Source organism: Halyomorpha halys, unplaced genomic scaffold (genome assembly GCF_000696795.3).
Source record: "Halyomorpha halys isolate HHAL.00 unplaced genomic scaffold, Hhal_1.1 Scaffold218.1, whole genome shotgun sequence".
NCBI lineage: Eukaryota > Metazoa > Arthropoda > Insecta > Hemiptera > Pentatomidae > Halyomorpha > Halyomorpha halys.
In genome coordinates, this window is record NW_027109445.1 from 290,699 (window position 1) to 307,299 (window position 16,601).

The 16,601-nt window shown below is 27.2% G+C and overlaps 1 protein-coding gene and 1 long non-coding RNA gene across 2 annotated transcripts; one reads left to right on the forward strand and one right to left on the reverse strand.

Annotated features, from left to right (window-relative positions):
• Window positions 1–915: 915 nt before the first annotated feature.
• Window positions 916–5,198, reverse strand: LOC106679766 (BOS complex subunit TMEM147). Its single transcript, XM_014419098.3, has 4 exons — window positions 5,023–5,198; window positions 3,035–3,173; window positions 2,643–2,864; window positions 916–1,303 (listed from the first exon to the last, which is right to left on the reverse strand). The coding sequence occupies exons 1-4, from the start codon at window positions 5,097–5,099 to the stop codon at window positions 1,055–1,057; spliced, it is 687 nt and encodes a 228-aa protein (XP_014274584.1). The 5' UTR covers window positions 5,100–5,198; the 3' UTR covers window positions 916–1,054.
• Window positions 5,199–7,813: 2,615 nt separating this feature from the next.
• Window positions 7,814–14,691, forward strand: LOC106679780 (uncharacterized). Its single transcript, XR_002945269.2, has 2 exons — window positions 7,814–7,901; window positions 11,467–14,691. It is a non-coding gene; the product is annotated as an uncharacterized lncRNA (long non-coding RNA).
• Window positions 14,692–16,601: the final 1,910 nt, after the last annotated feature.

A 16,601-nucleotide genomic window follows, 5' to 3' on the forward strand; every position in this document is an offset into this window, starting at 1 on the left:
ATTACAATTCTGATTAGTAACTTCAACTACTTGATGAATGACTGATAATTTTTCCAACATTTAAGGCCTATCACTCAGAAATTCTTAGATACAATTATTAAAGAATCTTTCACTAACGGAATCAGCTAGAAATCTAATATAACTATGTTATGTAAAATGACTATATAGCACCCTCAATGTAATACTAACATATCTAAAATTAAAAAACATTTTAAGAAAATAATGATTTTCGTTTCTGGATAGCTAATTTTATTTAATGAAACACAAGTGTAACTTAATAATACATTATCATTAATAATCGTCAAATAGTTTAATTGGATAGTTAACAAAAATGCGTTCTTAAATGAAGGAGAAATTTTTCAAAATCCCATTTTCTTGAAAGTTAGATTTTTTGAGTCATGTTAGTATTGCATGATGGGTGCATTGATAATTCAGTTTTCAATTAAATTTTTTTTTCAATAAGGGTCAATTTTCCCAACAAATACAGTATATTAGTGCCTACAATAAATGATACCTTTAAAGAAGCAACTTTTATTTTTAATATAATTAATTAGAGAATACAGTACTCGCTTAACAGGCTTTATCAGATCATTTCGTTAGATATTTCATAGTAAAACTTGAGGAGATGATAGGATTAAAAAATATACAATTTAATATTTTGAGATGTCTTCCCACTTTAATCATACCATTAATTTAATGGCAAGTATTCTTAAATATTATAAAAGACAACTAGGTGGTGGAATATTATTTTCATACAAGACTAAATATATGAATTACTTATATACATTCTTTTAGTTCAATAATTTATAACAATGTCCTTGTCTACAAACACAGTTTATGTAAAGATCAACATGAAGACAATAACATTTTATTTCTAAATACATTTTGTACCAATCTACAATAAATAAGTCAGTCTTCATACAACAAATAATAAATGCGACTTCTATATTTTCTTCATGAACTGAACTTATAAAATATGTTTAACTCAAAACAGTCATTCCATTTTAGTTTTTGAACGTGACAAATTTTTTAAGTCACTGAATATTCTATGTGATCAATAAATTCCAATGCTCTCAGCGAGACCAGCATAAATTTTTAAAGTTGGAAAGGCCAAAAGCAATGTATATCCAGCTTTGATCACCAAAACAATCCAAGGGCATATTGCTACAGGCAGAATCAGTTGGAGCAAAAGCGGCTTGTACGATGAGAGAAGTAACATCGCTGTGACTACAGGAACTGCAGCTTTTGATAGATCATGCCTTGACCAAAGCCAAACAAGAGCTACAGTAGCAATATGATGGGCCTAGAAAATAAAAAAGTAAATGAGAAGTGATTAATTTGGAAATTTCAGGAAAGGGTTCATCAATAATATTATCTTACTTAATCTACATAGTGAAAAAACATACCATTTATCTAAATTCACTCATACAATCATATTTAGGAGGGATAGGCCTTAATAATTGAATGTTCAAGTAATAAGATTAATTATTGCAAACAAAATTTCATAATGATTAGGCAAATATTAATGTGTAGAAATGAGTAATTGCAAATAAAATTGAAAAAAACATGGAGAACAGGAGGAAATATAATAACATGGAATAAAATGTAGATTATGCACTTATTTTTCTGTTTAATAGTTATTGAAAACAGGATTATAGAATACATGGATAAAAATAGTAAATAAGTAGTAGATTTGAGAACCAATTATATACAAACAATAAGAAAGAGGAAAAATTAAAAAAATGATTTCATATTTATAATACAGTACCCAATCATGACTATATTGTCAAGATCTCAAACACTAAAGAAAGGGTAAACAGATAGAGAAAAAGTTGATACATAATTCTAGAGACATCTTGTCTCAACCATAATTTAGTAGGATAACTACATAATTTCTCATTTCAAGAATTCTTTGGAGGTATCTAGAATGAAGCCTTAATTTTTACTAAAAATTTTTTGTAAATGGTATAAGGTCTTTTTTCAGAGTTTAAATGACCAGATATAATGTTATATATTAATTATCAGAGGTCTTTGTGGGCTAATTTTAAGGAGATATATTTATAATGTTCTCCAAATAGTATAATACTTTGCAAATATAGTCAACACACAATTTAGTTTCTATCCAAATCATGCAAATTCTAATATCTTTTGAAAGTTTAATAATAATACTCTCTGAATACTTAGGGAAACACAACTTCTCATCATATTTCTTTATCATCATTTTGATATAATTTTCTGTGTTTATTGTTGTATTCGAAAAAAAAATCCTGAAGATGGAGGAACACTTCCAATTATGGGGAGAAAAAGTATAATAATTGAAACCATAATAAAGAAATGTTATGCAAAGTTTTGTTTCATTAAACAAGCATAGTATATTTTAAAAATGGGATTTGGAAGTGAAGGAATTCATCAGCTTAAAAACAATATAACTGAACTTTAAGACTGCTATGGAAAGTAGAGTTCTACTTCTGTTATTAAGCCACTCATCTGGTATATTTATAAAGTAATAAAAATTGCCTAGTGAGATTATAAAGTAATTAGTAGGGTTCTTTTACATTGACCTACTATTTAATGAAAGTTGACATAGACATTAAATTAAATTGTATGTTAATTCATTGTAAAAGGGGAGAATATATACATACTAAATTGATATTGGATTCAAGACTTTCTTGAATATAACGCCAATGAAATTCAGCACCCCTCGCACCAATCCATAACGGAACAAATCGTGTGAGAGCAGCTTCCGCTCCAGCCCAACCGAGGCCAGCAGTTAGAAGTTTTGCATGACCTTTTCCAGGTATATTTGACAATACTGCATAAAGTCCAACTAAGTCAGCAAGCTCAACAGTACCTTTTAACCATTCCTATATGATAATAATCACAATACAATTATTCTACAATAAAATAATAAAAAGAATATTAAATAAATAATGCTTTAAATATACATTATATCAAACTGTTATAAATATTTGAATACACTTTGATAATTACAGTAATAGACTTAATTTTAATGTATTTAAAAAGATTAACTTACCCCAAATATATCAACATGGCCATGAATATTGGTCTCTGCTGTGGGGAAGAATGTAGCTAAAAGCAACATTTTACATAATTGCGTAATAATATATATACCACCGGCCTGTATACATTTCCAAAATGCTCCATATTCAGATCTGAAACAATTACAATAAATTCAGGTTAAAATTTATATTAAACCCTTGCCACTTAAAAACAAAAAAATCATGTTATAATCTTAATTGGTTTTATTTTTTGCCATTTTCTCAGAAAAAAATTTATTTCTTATATATCTAATGTAATTTTATGTACCACCTATCTCTACTTTAGAAACTTTCTACAATCAAAAGATTCCAAAACCATTAAAACATCTGGATAATTCCAACTCCAATTGCCCTAAAGCAATACTACTAGTTATGGAGAAAATATTTTTAAAACTACTATTTCAGAAACAAAATGAATTTTTTAAATAAAAAATTATTTCTACCATCAATTTGGTAATCAGTACAGCAATATCACTAGTTAGGTGATGGTTAATTCATACCTATGGTCCAAAACCTAAGGATATGCAAAAGCAACATGATTTGAATAAATACTGTTCATTCAACAATGCATAAAATCGAACAAATAACATCTTCTTCTATATTACCACTATTCCAAATCACCTATTCCATATTTTTCTTCTTTCTTGTTACTTGGAAATCTGAGATGTCAGCTTAAAAGTAATTACTATAAGAACCTCTTTAGTAATTAATTTTTGCTCAGTTTTTATTTTATATTTTTAAACATTCTGAACACCAAACCTAATAAATTATATATCTTAAATTATTATTCTCCCAGTGTTTTTTATTCATGCGACTCTTACACCATGGGATGAACAGCGCCCTAAGGTTTTCAAAAACAAAGTATTATGTAAAATATTGGGACCAAAAAAGGATGAATTAATGAGAGAATTTAGAAGACTATACAACACTGAATTAAGGGACCTACACTCGCTAGATATAATTCAAGTTATAGCTTTGCGGTGTATAAAATGGGCATGTAAGGTTGTAGGGTTTAGTAACGAGCAGATCCCTAAAATATTAATAAAGGGGTAGACCGAATCATAGATGGGAGGATTGCGTTAAAACTGATTTAGTAGAATTGGGTTTGGAGAGGTATCACTGGAAGGATGTATGTTGAGAGCTTGTTGGTGGTATTGGCATTGAACCTTTGGGTTTTTAGGCCTACATTATTTTTATTATTATTAAAAATTTAAGAAGTGGAGAAACAAAATATTATCCTACTCACTAGAAGAGCTTCAACACAATATTGAATAAATATATTCCCAAGATTGCACACAAAAGCAACTGTTTTAAGAATTCTTCTTACCCTGTGGATATGTTATCCATTTCAATTTTTTTATACAAACAAGTAAAACAAAAATAAAAGAACTTTTTGTTATATTGTTATTTAATTATAAGTTTAAATTGAAGAAACCATCTTACAATTTAAGAGGTAATAAAGTCACAAATACCGAGAAGTGAATGACCTAGATAAGGAATACTATTCTGAAACGGAAATGACAGCTTTAACTTAGAAGTTTTAAAGACATGAGCTTTAAAAAAGAAGTTTCATTCTGGGCAGTTTGATCAACAAATGGATATAAGGAATAATAGCAAAATTATCAATTTCATTAAAATAAAATAGTTTCTTTTGAGAAAATATGGTTTAATAATTAAGTTAAATATCAATTTATATGAAAAAAAGACATCTTAGGATCCAAGTATATTAATACTGAGTAGTTTACGAGAATCTAAGTCAATGAATGTTAACTAACATAATTTAGTAGAAAAAAATTAAAATCAGCAATGGTCTTTAAACTAACTTTAGAGAATCCTTGTTATATCAGTATTCATACCATAATTTTTTCAAGAACATAAATTCCTTAAGATGTATTAGTGAATAAAATTAATTTACATGAAATGAATGTTAACACAATAATTAGTATAAAAATTATCCACTTACAGCCCAGAGTACTTGTATGTTAGATGGTAGGGTACATAAACTAAAGCCAGGCAGTTACCAAAGTGATACAGAGTCATCACAACAGAAATATTTCAGAATTACAATCCAGTATAACATAAAATAAACTGTATGATTTAAAGAAGAGGAAGAGCAGCCAGGTTATCATATGATAACATTCCAAAGAGATTAGAGTATCACACGGGTTGAAATAGCATAAGCAAATATTATTAAATAAAATTAATGAATATTTTTTAAACATATTATTTACTTTAGGAACTCAAATGCACCATTAACAAGTTACACTGTTAACAATAAACAAATTTTATGGTGTTACAAATAAGTATACACAAAACAACTATTAGCGATAACCAGAATAGATAATAGAGGGAAGTTTCAATTTTTTTTAAGTTTTATAATTTTTATGTTAGCCTTTATAGTTTTATTGACCTACTAGTACACCCATAAATAGAGACAAGTGAAAAGTTATATGTTAATTTATTATTTGTTATATTTCTTAAGTCCAAAAATAATTTTTATGATACAAAAAAAAAAGACTTCCAAGAATGTTAGATTTGTGGTGGCTCTTAACACATGTGATTTTTTATATCCAGTTCAACACATGGTTGTGAAATTAGTATTAACCTCCTAATTTAAAAGTTATATACGAAAAAATGTAATCTTATAGAAATATCAAAATAAAAGGAAGATGGTCCGAGTACGGTCAAAGAAAAACTCAAATAGTGATTAAACTATTACTGTCCACAACCATTAAAAAAGCGTTTCATCTCGGAATCCATCCACATAAATTTAACACAGAATTCTGTCAATCATAAAATCGATAAAGACTGCATATCTCTGGCATGGTTTTATCTGCTGGTTTTATCTTTTTAAATTCTCTCATCCATACTTAATTTTAGTACTTTTTATTCTATATTTACTATCTATTCTTTTTCTTTTGTATTTATGTATCTTATTTTCAATTTATGTTCATATGTTACTTTCAACTTTAGTATACTTATATTATTTTATTATTATTAATGTTTCTAGTATATAATTTACACACCTCTGTACCCCTATTTATTTTGTATACTGTCTTTTCTTTATCATATTATCTTTATTGTATCTATTCTTTTAATTTCATTTCTTTTGTCTATTCTATCCGTATCTATTTTAAATATAATTCCCTCCCCCCCTACAATGTATATTATCATTTAATGTTTCCCTATTTTTAACATTTTCTTTACTTTTCTATACTGTCTGCCTTAAAATTATTTCCAAATATAACGTACTGTCAATCCCCACTCTTCTCTATACATCCTGTCAAAACAGTTCACTTTCGCTCTTGTCTGAAAGGTACATTGATTTTATTCTTATCCCCCTCTTTCAATCTCTTAGTTTTTACTTTATTTTACATTTCTTCTTTTTATCGGTTATTATTTCCGTTTCTATTAATTGTCTATAACCTTTTATTATTCTCATTTAATTTTTACGGTTCATTGTACATCTTTTTAATTTTTCATTTATATTTACATCATTTAAGTGTTAATATCTTTTGAAGCCCTGCAAAGTGGCAAAATGGGGCTTAACGTTGGTTCAATATATCAGTTGTTGAACGTATCCAAACCTTCTTTCTTTTATTGTTGCACACGGTCAATCAGCGATCTTCCATCATACAAAACCGTTTAATACTCTTGCTCATTTATTATCATTTAACGTTAGCAGTATTAATTTTATTTTTATTTATTCTTACACGACCTTTATTTAATCTCAACTTTCTTCTATATTTTCCGTCTGTTAGTTTGTTTAAATTTTGTGTTTCCACATCTCCTTTTCTGTTTTCTTTTTTTCGTTTTATATGCGTCTCCTGTACTTTTTTAACCACATAGTTTACGTATTTTTTTTTTCTTATCATTGTTACGTAATTTTTTATTCTTATAATTGATTATTCAAGTTTATTCTATATTAATACTATTTTATGACTTCTTCCTTTTATTTATATATAATTTTCTTTTCACTTATTTTTTACGTAATATTTATCCTACCTTAATTTACCTTTTTGTATCTTATTCTTGTAATGTTCTTAGTTGTTTTTTGAATCTTTTTAACACTGACGAAGCCCTAAAAGTAGGGCGAACGTCGGACAATAAATAGTTGAAAGCTATTTTGTTCTTTTTTTACCACAATCCAGACCATCTTCTCCATACTTAGAACAATACGACCAACTATTTATATATATAAAATCTATAGGATCAAAATTGTAGGTATTTTCTCTTCTTTAATTTAATATAAAATAATACACGATTTCCAGTTATAAGCAAAAAATGAAAATTTATTTTGCTTTTTGTACGCCGACTTCAAAGTCACAAGGTTGAAATTTAAGCATCTTAAAAATTACAAAAGAGAAGATTTTCAGGACTTCTCCAAAACCTTCCAGATAAAATTACTATAGGCCCAGACTATATTGAAAAAAATGAAGTGAAATATAACTATATATTGGTGGCTTACTTCTCAATGGTGCCAAGTACATTTCCACTAACTTTAAGAAACATACAATTAAAGTTTCACTCTTCTAGGAAAATTACAACTTTTCAATTCATTTTTTTAACGAAAAAAAATTAATTTTAAATCTAAATCTGTTCAGTCAAAAAATTAATTGAAAAATTGTAATTTTACAAAAAAAAAAAAGATAATATTTAATTGAATTTTTCATAGTGGAAGCTAGTGGAGATGTATTTAGTTGTGGTAAGCCATCGACATAGAGATTATTCTTCTAAAATATGTTTTATAAACTAATACCAAGCTCTTTGTTTTGCTGTTATCGCTCCAAGAACGAATGATTAGATTGGTTTGTTGTCAAGTTTGCGTGTTTTTGTTTGGAGGTAGGTCTTTATGGTATTTCATTATCTTTGTCTGCAATAATCTTATATGTTTTGACGGCATAATGTATATTAATTTAATTTAGTCAACTTTCCTCTCTAATAACTGAAAATAAAATATTTCTTTAGTGGAAATATTTTTATTGTAGTGCTTATGCATGCAATTCTATAAAATTATCATATTTATTAAATAAATCGGTTTTTAAAAGCTGTTAGTCCTTACAATTTATAACATAGATGGAAAAGAAAAAATAGGAATTGTTAGATTTAATTTATTATTTTAATTAATTATCAAATCTATGATAATGATTAGAAGATTAGCGACGTTTTAGGGTTTGTTAAATAATTTACAATGCAAGTTTTCGTTGTCTTTATGTTAGGTGTTTTATACCCACTGATTTATCGTTATAAAAAAAAAATCAAGCATTTTTGTTGAATATATACATTTTTATTACAAAATATAATGCAAATTATTGTGTTATTGATCACAGTAAATTAGATATTTTTCAGGTAATTAAATTTGTACTGTAATACTTAACTGAAAATTACAGTGCATCTTATAATTTAGCAGGTTCTTGTGTTACTGAACCTCTTTATGCTCAGTAGATTTATTAATTCATAAACCTTCTGGGTCATTGTCATAGTGTGTATTAAGCATTAAATTGGATGGAAAAACAGATAAAAATTGTCAATAGTAATGAGCTGTTTTATTTCCTAACTATCAAATTTTAGAGATACAATATAGCAGTAGCTTAAGATTGAAAAATGTTTTAATATATAGTAACCTTTAAATAGTCCTGTCAATTTTGCGTTAAATGCCTCCTGTAGCTAACAAAATTTCGCTTTTACCCTCACATAATTCTTCTAGAAAGATGATTCATCATTTTTTATATCTATTTACATTTTTACCAATACAGCCAAAATGGCATGTAACATTGGTTTCAAATTTTTGAGAGATTATACATTCATACTTATGCGAAATATCAAAATTACATGTGCTTTAATTTTTTAAAAATAAATATTGTTTTTGAGTGCGCACTTTGAAAGGGAAGTAGAGACCTCGTATGAATGATACTATAGTGTGGAATGTTAGTTCTTTCTCCTTAACACATAGACTGCATATTATGATGTAATTCATAGTTTGGGTTCTTGCCTAGGACTCTTAGTATGAGTTATCTCGTTAGTTTTTCCTTGCCGTATTCGTGTAGAGATTTGAATATATTGTCAAGTATGGCAAGTTATAAAAACTAACTGTTAAAACTGCAAGATAACTTGTAGTGTGGTATCAGGCAAGAACTTGATACTATAAGTTATTTCGTAATGGGAAGTCTAAGTCTTAAAAAGATGGAAATTCCAAGGAGATAGCTTTCCAAGCTCTTATACCAATCTATTTGAGTTGGTTTTTGTGAATTGCTCCATCGTCATTTAAATTGAACTTAAATAGTCTCTGCTCTTATATTATTCTTTAGTTTTATAATTAATAAATATATAGTGCAAGATAACAAAATCTGAAAAAATTATCAGAAAACTAAATGATTATAAAAAATTATCGTACCGGAATTGATTGCAAAGTGTTGGTAACACCAATGATAAACTAATATAGTGTACTGATGATATAGCCTCTGTTCTTGAAATTTCCAGTTCAGAAATACACAGTGATAGAACTGACAAATCACAGGTTTTACCTTAATCCTGAACATCAAACTACTCTTCCAAAAAAATAATAATATGGATTAGAAACTACTGTATTTATCTTAGGGGTTAATTGGGCACACACAATTTCAGATGTAATCTGATCTTATAATGCAGTTGAAATGTAATCGAATGGCCCACGATCTTACCAACTTTATTAAACCCAGTATTCAATGTGAAGTGGAAGTTTAATTAATCTGGATGAATTGCCACATAAGAATTTTTTTTTAAATTTGTATGCATACTAAAGAATATTAAAAAATAGTTGCTTAAAAATTAATATTATTTTCATGGATGAAGAGAGTTATCATATTTGATGGATTAAAACAACCATTGGCTACAAATGATGCTTATTTACTTGTAATTCTATTACAGGCTCTAAATTGGTAAACCATGAAAAAATAAAAGAATACATTAATACATAGCTTATATACATATACACAGTTATATTTCATACATAGATAGCTTATTGTTTTAAGAATGAAATTCCTAATTCAATTAATGTTATTTTAAATGGTTCATCAAACTTACAGTGAAATATGCAATGATGGTCGTGTTATGTAGGTGCATGTATTAATGTTTTATGTGCAGCCTTCTTTTTTCATAAAGATAAATACTTTTGAATCAGAAATATTTAATTATGATACTTTTTTAAAAGATTATATTCTGAAGAAACTGCTCTAGTTTAAGGGGGGGGGGAATAATAATAGCTAATTAAAAACTGCTCTTATCTATTTAATTTTAATTCTGTTTCTATTTTGTATTTTTTTTTTATTACCGAAGTTTTGATTACCATAAGAATCTGGTAATCTGAAGGACTACTTAAATATTTTAATCTGTGCTTGCTTTTATAGAGATATATTATTTTAATTTTACAACAGTTCTTTTATTATTTTCTATTATTATTATTTATATATAGGGAGATGGTCAGGGTTGCGGTCAATAGTGAAACAAAAATAGTTCACAACTATTTATTTTCCAACGTTTCGCCCCACTTTGCAGGGCTTCATCAGGGCTAAAAAGATACAAAATGAAACTATGTTAAGATAAAATGATAGAAATAAAAATAAAAAGATACAATGAAAAGAATAAAAAACAAGTAACAAAGGCAAGAGCAATAGTTTCATACAAAAATACGTAAAATATAAAGCTAAAAAAGTACATGAGATGTATATAAAACAACAAACAAAAACCAATACATATACAGAGATAAAATAAACGTCATGATAGAATAATAAAAAAAAAATAATAATAATAATGAAAAAAAAATGACAATAAATGAGTAGAGAGTCATATAGGACAACATACCTGTCCAAATAAATAAGTTGAACAGACAGAAAGAAACAGCGGTTTCTTTGAAAAGAATCTGTATGTTAAAAAGAATCTGTCTGTTCAACTTATTTATTCGGACAGGTATGTTGTCCTATATGGCTCTCTACTCATTTATTGTCATTTTTTTTTCATTATTATTATTTATTTTTTTTTATTATTCTTTCATGACGTTTATTTTATCTCTGTATATGTATTGTTTTTTGTTTGTTCTTTTATATACATCTCATGTACTTTTTTAGCTTTATATTTTACGTATTTTTGTATGAAACTATTGCTCTTGCCTTTGTTACTTGTTTTTTATTCTTTTCATTGTATCTTTTTATTTTTATTTCTATCATTTTATCTTAACATAGTTTCATTTTATATCTTTTTAGCCCTGGTGAAGCCCTGCAAAGTGGGGCGAAACGTTGGAAAATAAATAGTTGTAAACTATTTTTGTTTCACTATTGACCGCAAACCTGACCATTTCCCTATATATCAATTTTTACGGTCAACTATACATACATATATACAATATTATTATTTATTCTATTATTTTTTTCAGAATGGTAATGAGGTGATGAACATCATTATGCCGGTAGATAGCCCAGAAAAGAAGAAAATATCGCTAAAAGATTTTGAATCTCATAAGCATATTTCCAATCTACTGAATGGACTCTTGCAAAGGAGATCAGCCAACGCCATCGACATGGCTTTGCAAGCTTCTTCATACGATTCGAATGATATTCTAGTAGAGATTGGGCCATCGCAATATCTATTACTAATGTTGCTGTATGCTTTTACAGCTGAAGATTTGACGTTTGCTTACCTTTTATTAGAATTAGTTGATTTGATCAAACCTCAATTGAAGTCTTATTTAAAAGTGTGGCTAATGGATGAATTTTCATTCCATCCTGACAAGATTTACAAAGCTATCTGTTTTCTATGCCGTAAAAAGGATCTTCTTGGCGTTCCGTCTCACATATTGGAGACAATTCTACATTTAAAAGATAAATATAATGTGTTAGAACAGTGTAATGTAAACGAGGATGCTGATGTTTTAGAATGGATCAACGATTTGCAACCAAAGAAGAATTCATAATTATCTGAACTTTAATTGGTTCCAATTTGCGTATACATAATATTGATAATAAAAGGTTGTTTAATTTATTGTGAAGACATATTAGCAATGGATGCCTCTGTTGATACCTGACATGTATTAACTGTGGTAAAACTATCTACTATTTTTAATCCAGTTAAGTTGCTAAAGAAGTAAGTCAAAGTGATACACATAAATAATATTTTTTTAATTCCAATTGCTGTAAAATTTTAATGGTATACTGAAAAGAATAAGAACACTCAGGTTTAATTTTTGAAAATTTAATTTTTTAAATAAACATTGTATATGCATCCTTATATTTCTATATTTATATTGAACTATTTAACCCATTCAATGCCAGTAATTTTTAACATGTACATCCATTGTGGGATAAAAACTAAGTTTTTGTCGTTAAATTGTACAAAAGAAACTGGTTAAAATATTTTTAATGCTCGCAAAACTTTTGTAAGATGTTGTACCAGTACATATAATAATCTTATATGTCCTAGCATGTATTTTCAACATCTGTTTACTTATAATTAATCTTAATCTTTTATAATATTTAGGGAGTGAAGTATCAATAAATATTTAAACAATGGCATCTTTGTCTAATCAGATTAAATTTTATCAATTACTAAAATTTAAGACAGTAACGTGTCATTTGTATTATATATTTCTTCAATTAGTTATTTCACCATACATTTTTTTTATGTAATATTTTTCCTAATGATATAGTGAGTGGTCAGTGTTCGAATTACTCTTTGTTCATCTTAAATATTTTCCTCTGTCCAAACACATTTTTCAAACATTATTTGAATTCAGTATTATCTGTATTAGGTAATACAGATATCTCTACAGAAAAACAACCGAATTGACTGCTTTAAATATTAAATGTTTTTTTTTTTTTTATTTCCCTGAGAAAGTAAGGTACTCACTGAAAATATCAAATTAGTAAAATAATATGATGAAAAAGATGTGATGGTGGATTTCTCGGATAAGTTACGTGTTCTAGAGTTTTAAAACTTTATTTTTTTATCAGTTGGTTTTACCTGCTAGATCGTGTATTTTACGATGTTCTTCATGTAGCTGATTGATATCTGATTAGTCAGTCTACTTTGTAGTATCTTACCTACTACCATTGGAAACTTGGTTGTGAAGAGAAGCTGGTGGATGCCTTTGAGGATATTCTCTGTTCATCTTAATCTTTTTGCCTTCGTACATAATCGTACTGACTAACACTTTCCCTATATTATTCTCCTATGTATAATAAAATCTATTAATTTTAATTGTAATTTACAAATTTTGGAATATTTGTTATATTTGTCTAATGTTTTAAAAATATTGATTACTTATTATAAAATATAGAAACGTATGTTTAAAATTTTCCTCCTTTGCAAGTGTTGGATAAGAGAACTAACCATATTTTGTATATCTGATTTTTATCTGCCCTACAATCATAATATATAATTGTGACCTTAACCATGTCTGATCCATTGTGGTATGTTTGTGGGATTGAAAGGGTTAAATAATTGTTTATGATGTAAAATATATTTTAAGTAAACCAATAAATAAAGAAATTACAGTTGAACTTCTACATATTGAACTAGAAGGTTCCTGGAAGGAGAAAAAAAAACTAATTTTTAGAATAGTTTAAATATTTTTATCAACATGTATTAAATTAACTTCAACTCTGTGATCCTATAACCTTTAATGGGTCCTGATCACTTTTAATGAATCTTTGCTACTTGTTTCCATCACCCTTTATAAATTTTAAAGGCTAGAACAAAAACTTCATAGATTATTGTTTACTATGAAGTCATAGTCAACTTTGAATGATTTTACATCTTGAAACAAATTGGTTGCTATTTTTTCCTATGACAATAAGCTTTTAATTTTTTTTCACTAAAGATGTTTCTAAAAAGAACAATTTGTTCCTTGCTCTGATTTTCTCTGGAACTTTTATCCTTTTTGATACCCAAGGTTTTATTGAGCTTACAATTGATAAAGCTATCCATTTCATCCACGAGGGATAGATTATCGGGCTCAATGTTTTATCATTGGATTTTTCGTAACTTCTGCTTCCATTTTTACTCAGTATAACTTTTTCTTGGATGGTGTTTTAATTTTTTAATATATCAGGTTATCTAAAGCTGCTAGGAGATAGAAATTCTCTACACTACTGAAGCTTTAAAGTTTTTTTTTTCCAAACTTGTACACAATTAAAAATTAGAGATTTCTGATTAATGGAAGTTCAGTATGTAGGGGTTCCACCGAATCTTCTTTAATTGCACATATTTATATGGCACCAATAATGAAATGATATAATCATAGACTTGAATTGTAGCATCTGATTCTACATGTGCCTTTTTGCTCAGAAGTAGATTAATAGTTAATCAATAGATTTAAAAAGTGTACCATCGGAAATTTTATTGTTCTGTCCAATACCTTTGAATGTTATATTGACATCTTAAAAATAATATATTTTGTTATATTTTCAGCTTGTAAATATGTATTATGTTGATAGTTCGTTATCGGTAACTTGACGTTGTGATGAATTAAGTCTGATGTTATATTCCATATAATTAATTAATGTCCAATTCATTTATCTTATGCAGAATATTTTTTAAACAATTAGCTAAATTTACACTTTTAATAAATTACATTATCTTATGTTATAGTTTTTTGTAAAAATTTCCTGTCATTTATTCTATAATCCTTTCAGCTTTCTCTCCTTTCATTAGAATGAAAAATTCCAAGAGGGTATTCAGGTAAACATATTAACCATGCAATCAAGAATTCATACATTCTGGATGAAACAACTGAAATGTTGATTTTGACACTCTAATTAACCTTTTTGAACAAACTAAATTTTTGTAATTTAGTACCTTTGAATCTAAACAACCATTAAATCTGACATAAATATAAGTTCTTGAAGAATAATTTAAAATTAAACAAGTTTTAATTTCTGTAAAAAAAAACAAAAACATTAGCATCTTTTGTAATTGAGATCTCCAATTATGAAAAAAATTGTAGTAACAAACAATTCTCAAGTTTTATATAAGCTTATACAGAATTTTATCCAAGTGAAATTCTAATGGTCTTGCAACTAGTTAAAATTATTGTTTTTAAAATATTAAAAAAAAAAATTGGATGTTCGTTGAGGCCTATTTCAAACTGAAAATCAAGCATTTTATCATCTGAATATATGTACTAGCCATTCAAGTTGGCGTATTTTTTTTTTTCCTAATACTTCAGTATTCAACTGTCAGCATTAGTCTAGTCGCATATTATCTGGTAGACATGAAATAGATAGTTTAAAAAAACAAAAATTAATCAAATTTTAATTATACTCTTTGTTTATTATGAAATCACAGTAGAGTTAATATAATGGAAAACTGAATAATAATTAAGCTATGGATGATTTATTTAAATATTTGAAGTAATTTTATTTATATTATTAGTACCGGTTTTTAAATGGGAAATGACTATATAAGGTCGAATGTTCATCATTAAGAATTAAGAAATTCTGTTGTTTGGAATAAATGGTGGTTCTTTACTTAAATTATAATTTATTTTAGTAAAACTGCTATTTTAATTTTGATGAAAACCCGTGCTTTTGTTATGTTCTTGTAGGAAGTGTGATATTTAAATGATGTATTTATTAAATACAACTAATTCCATCTATCCATGAAAATGAAATATTTGTTATAGATTAAGAAATAAATATTAGATTATTTTATAACATACTCAAATCAAAAACCTCTTTTCTCAAGTCAGTTAATTACAAACATATTAAAATTTTCCAAAATCTTTGGAACCTACATTTTTGTTGCTTTTGTTTTGATAATTAATGAAACTAATTCAATGGCATGCAGCCTGCAATAAATTATTGAATTCAGTACATGAATTACCAGTAAATGTTTAGTTTTAAAGATGCCTGATTTGTTGAAAAAGGCTATGTTTTAATGATGTTTAACTTCATTCGGATTTGGAAACTTCTTGAAAAAACAAATTTATATTACATATAAGATGGTCAGGGTTGCGGTCAAAAAAAGAACAAATAGTTTATAACTATTTTTATATTTTATAGTTTATAACTATTTTATTTGTTCTTCTATGTTTCAAACATCTCGCGGAAGCCCTTCACCTCCCTTATAAATACCTTAGTACAGAATGGACTCATCAACCCTCAGTTAAGTATCTCACCGTATACCTTCAAGAACCAAGAAAAAGGTTGTATCTAATTTGAGTTATGTAACCAATACGTAATGCAGCTTATTAATTCATATTTTTGTTTTTCTGTTTTAGAGGGATCGAAAAAAAGCATGTGATAGCAACTTTTTCGATATAATCGACCGACCAAAAGAGCTACCTTATATGATCGATTTTCGCAAAAACATCTCAAACAAATTTGATTAAATTTTCTTATCTTATCCTCATTGAAATGACAGGACTTAAATCCAGAATTATCAAAAAGGCTGAAAAAATAAAAACTATGAAATTTAATAATCCTTTAAACTGGAAGAGTCTTATGGAATTAAAATGGATTTAGTGAATGACACAATTTCTTATAAATAGTTCTTTGAGTGTATATGATATAT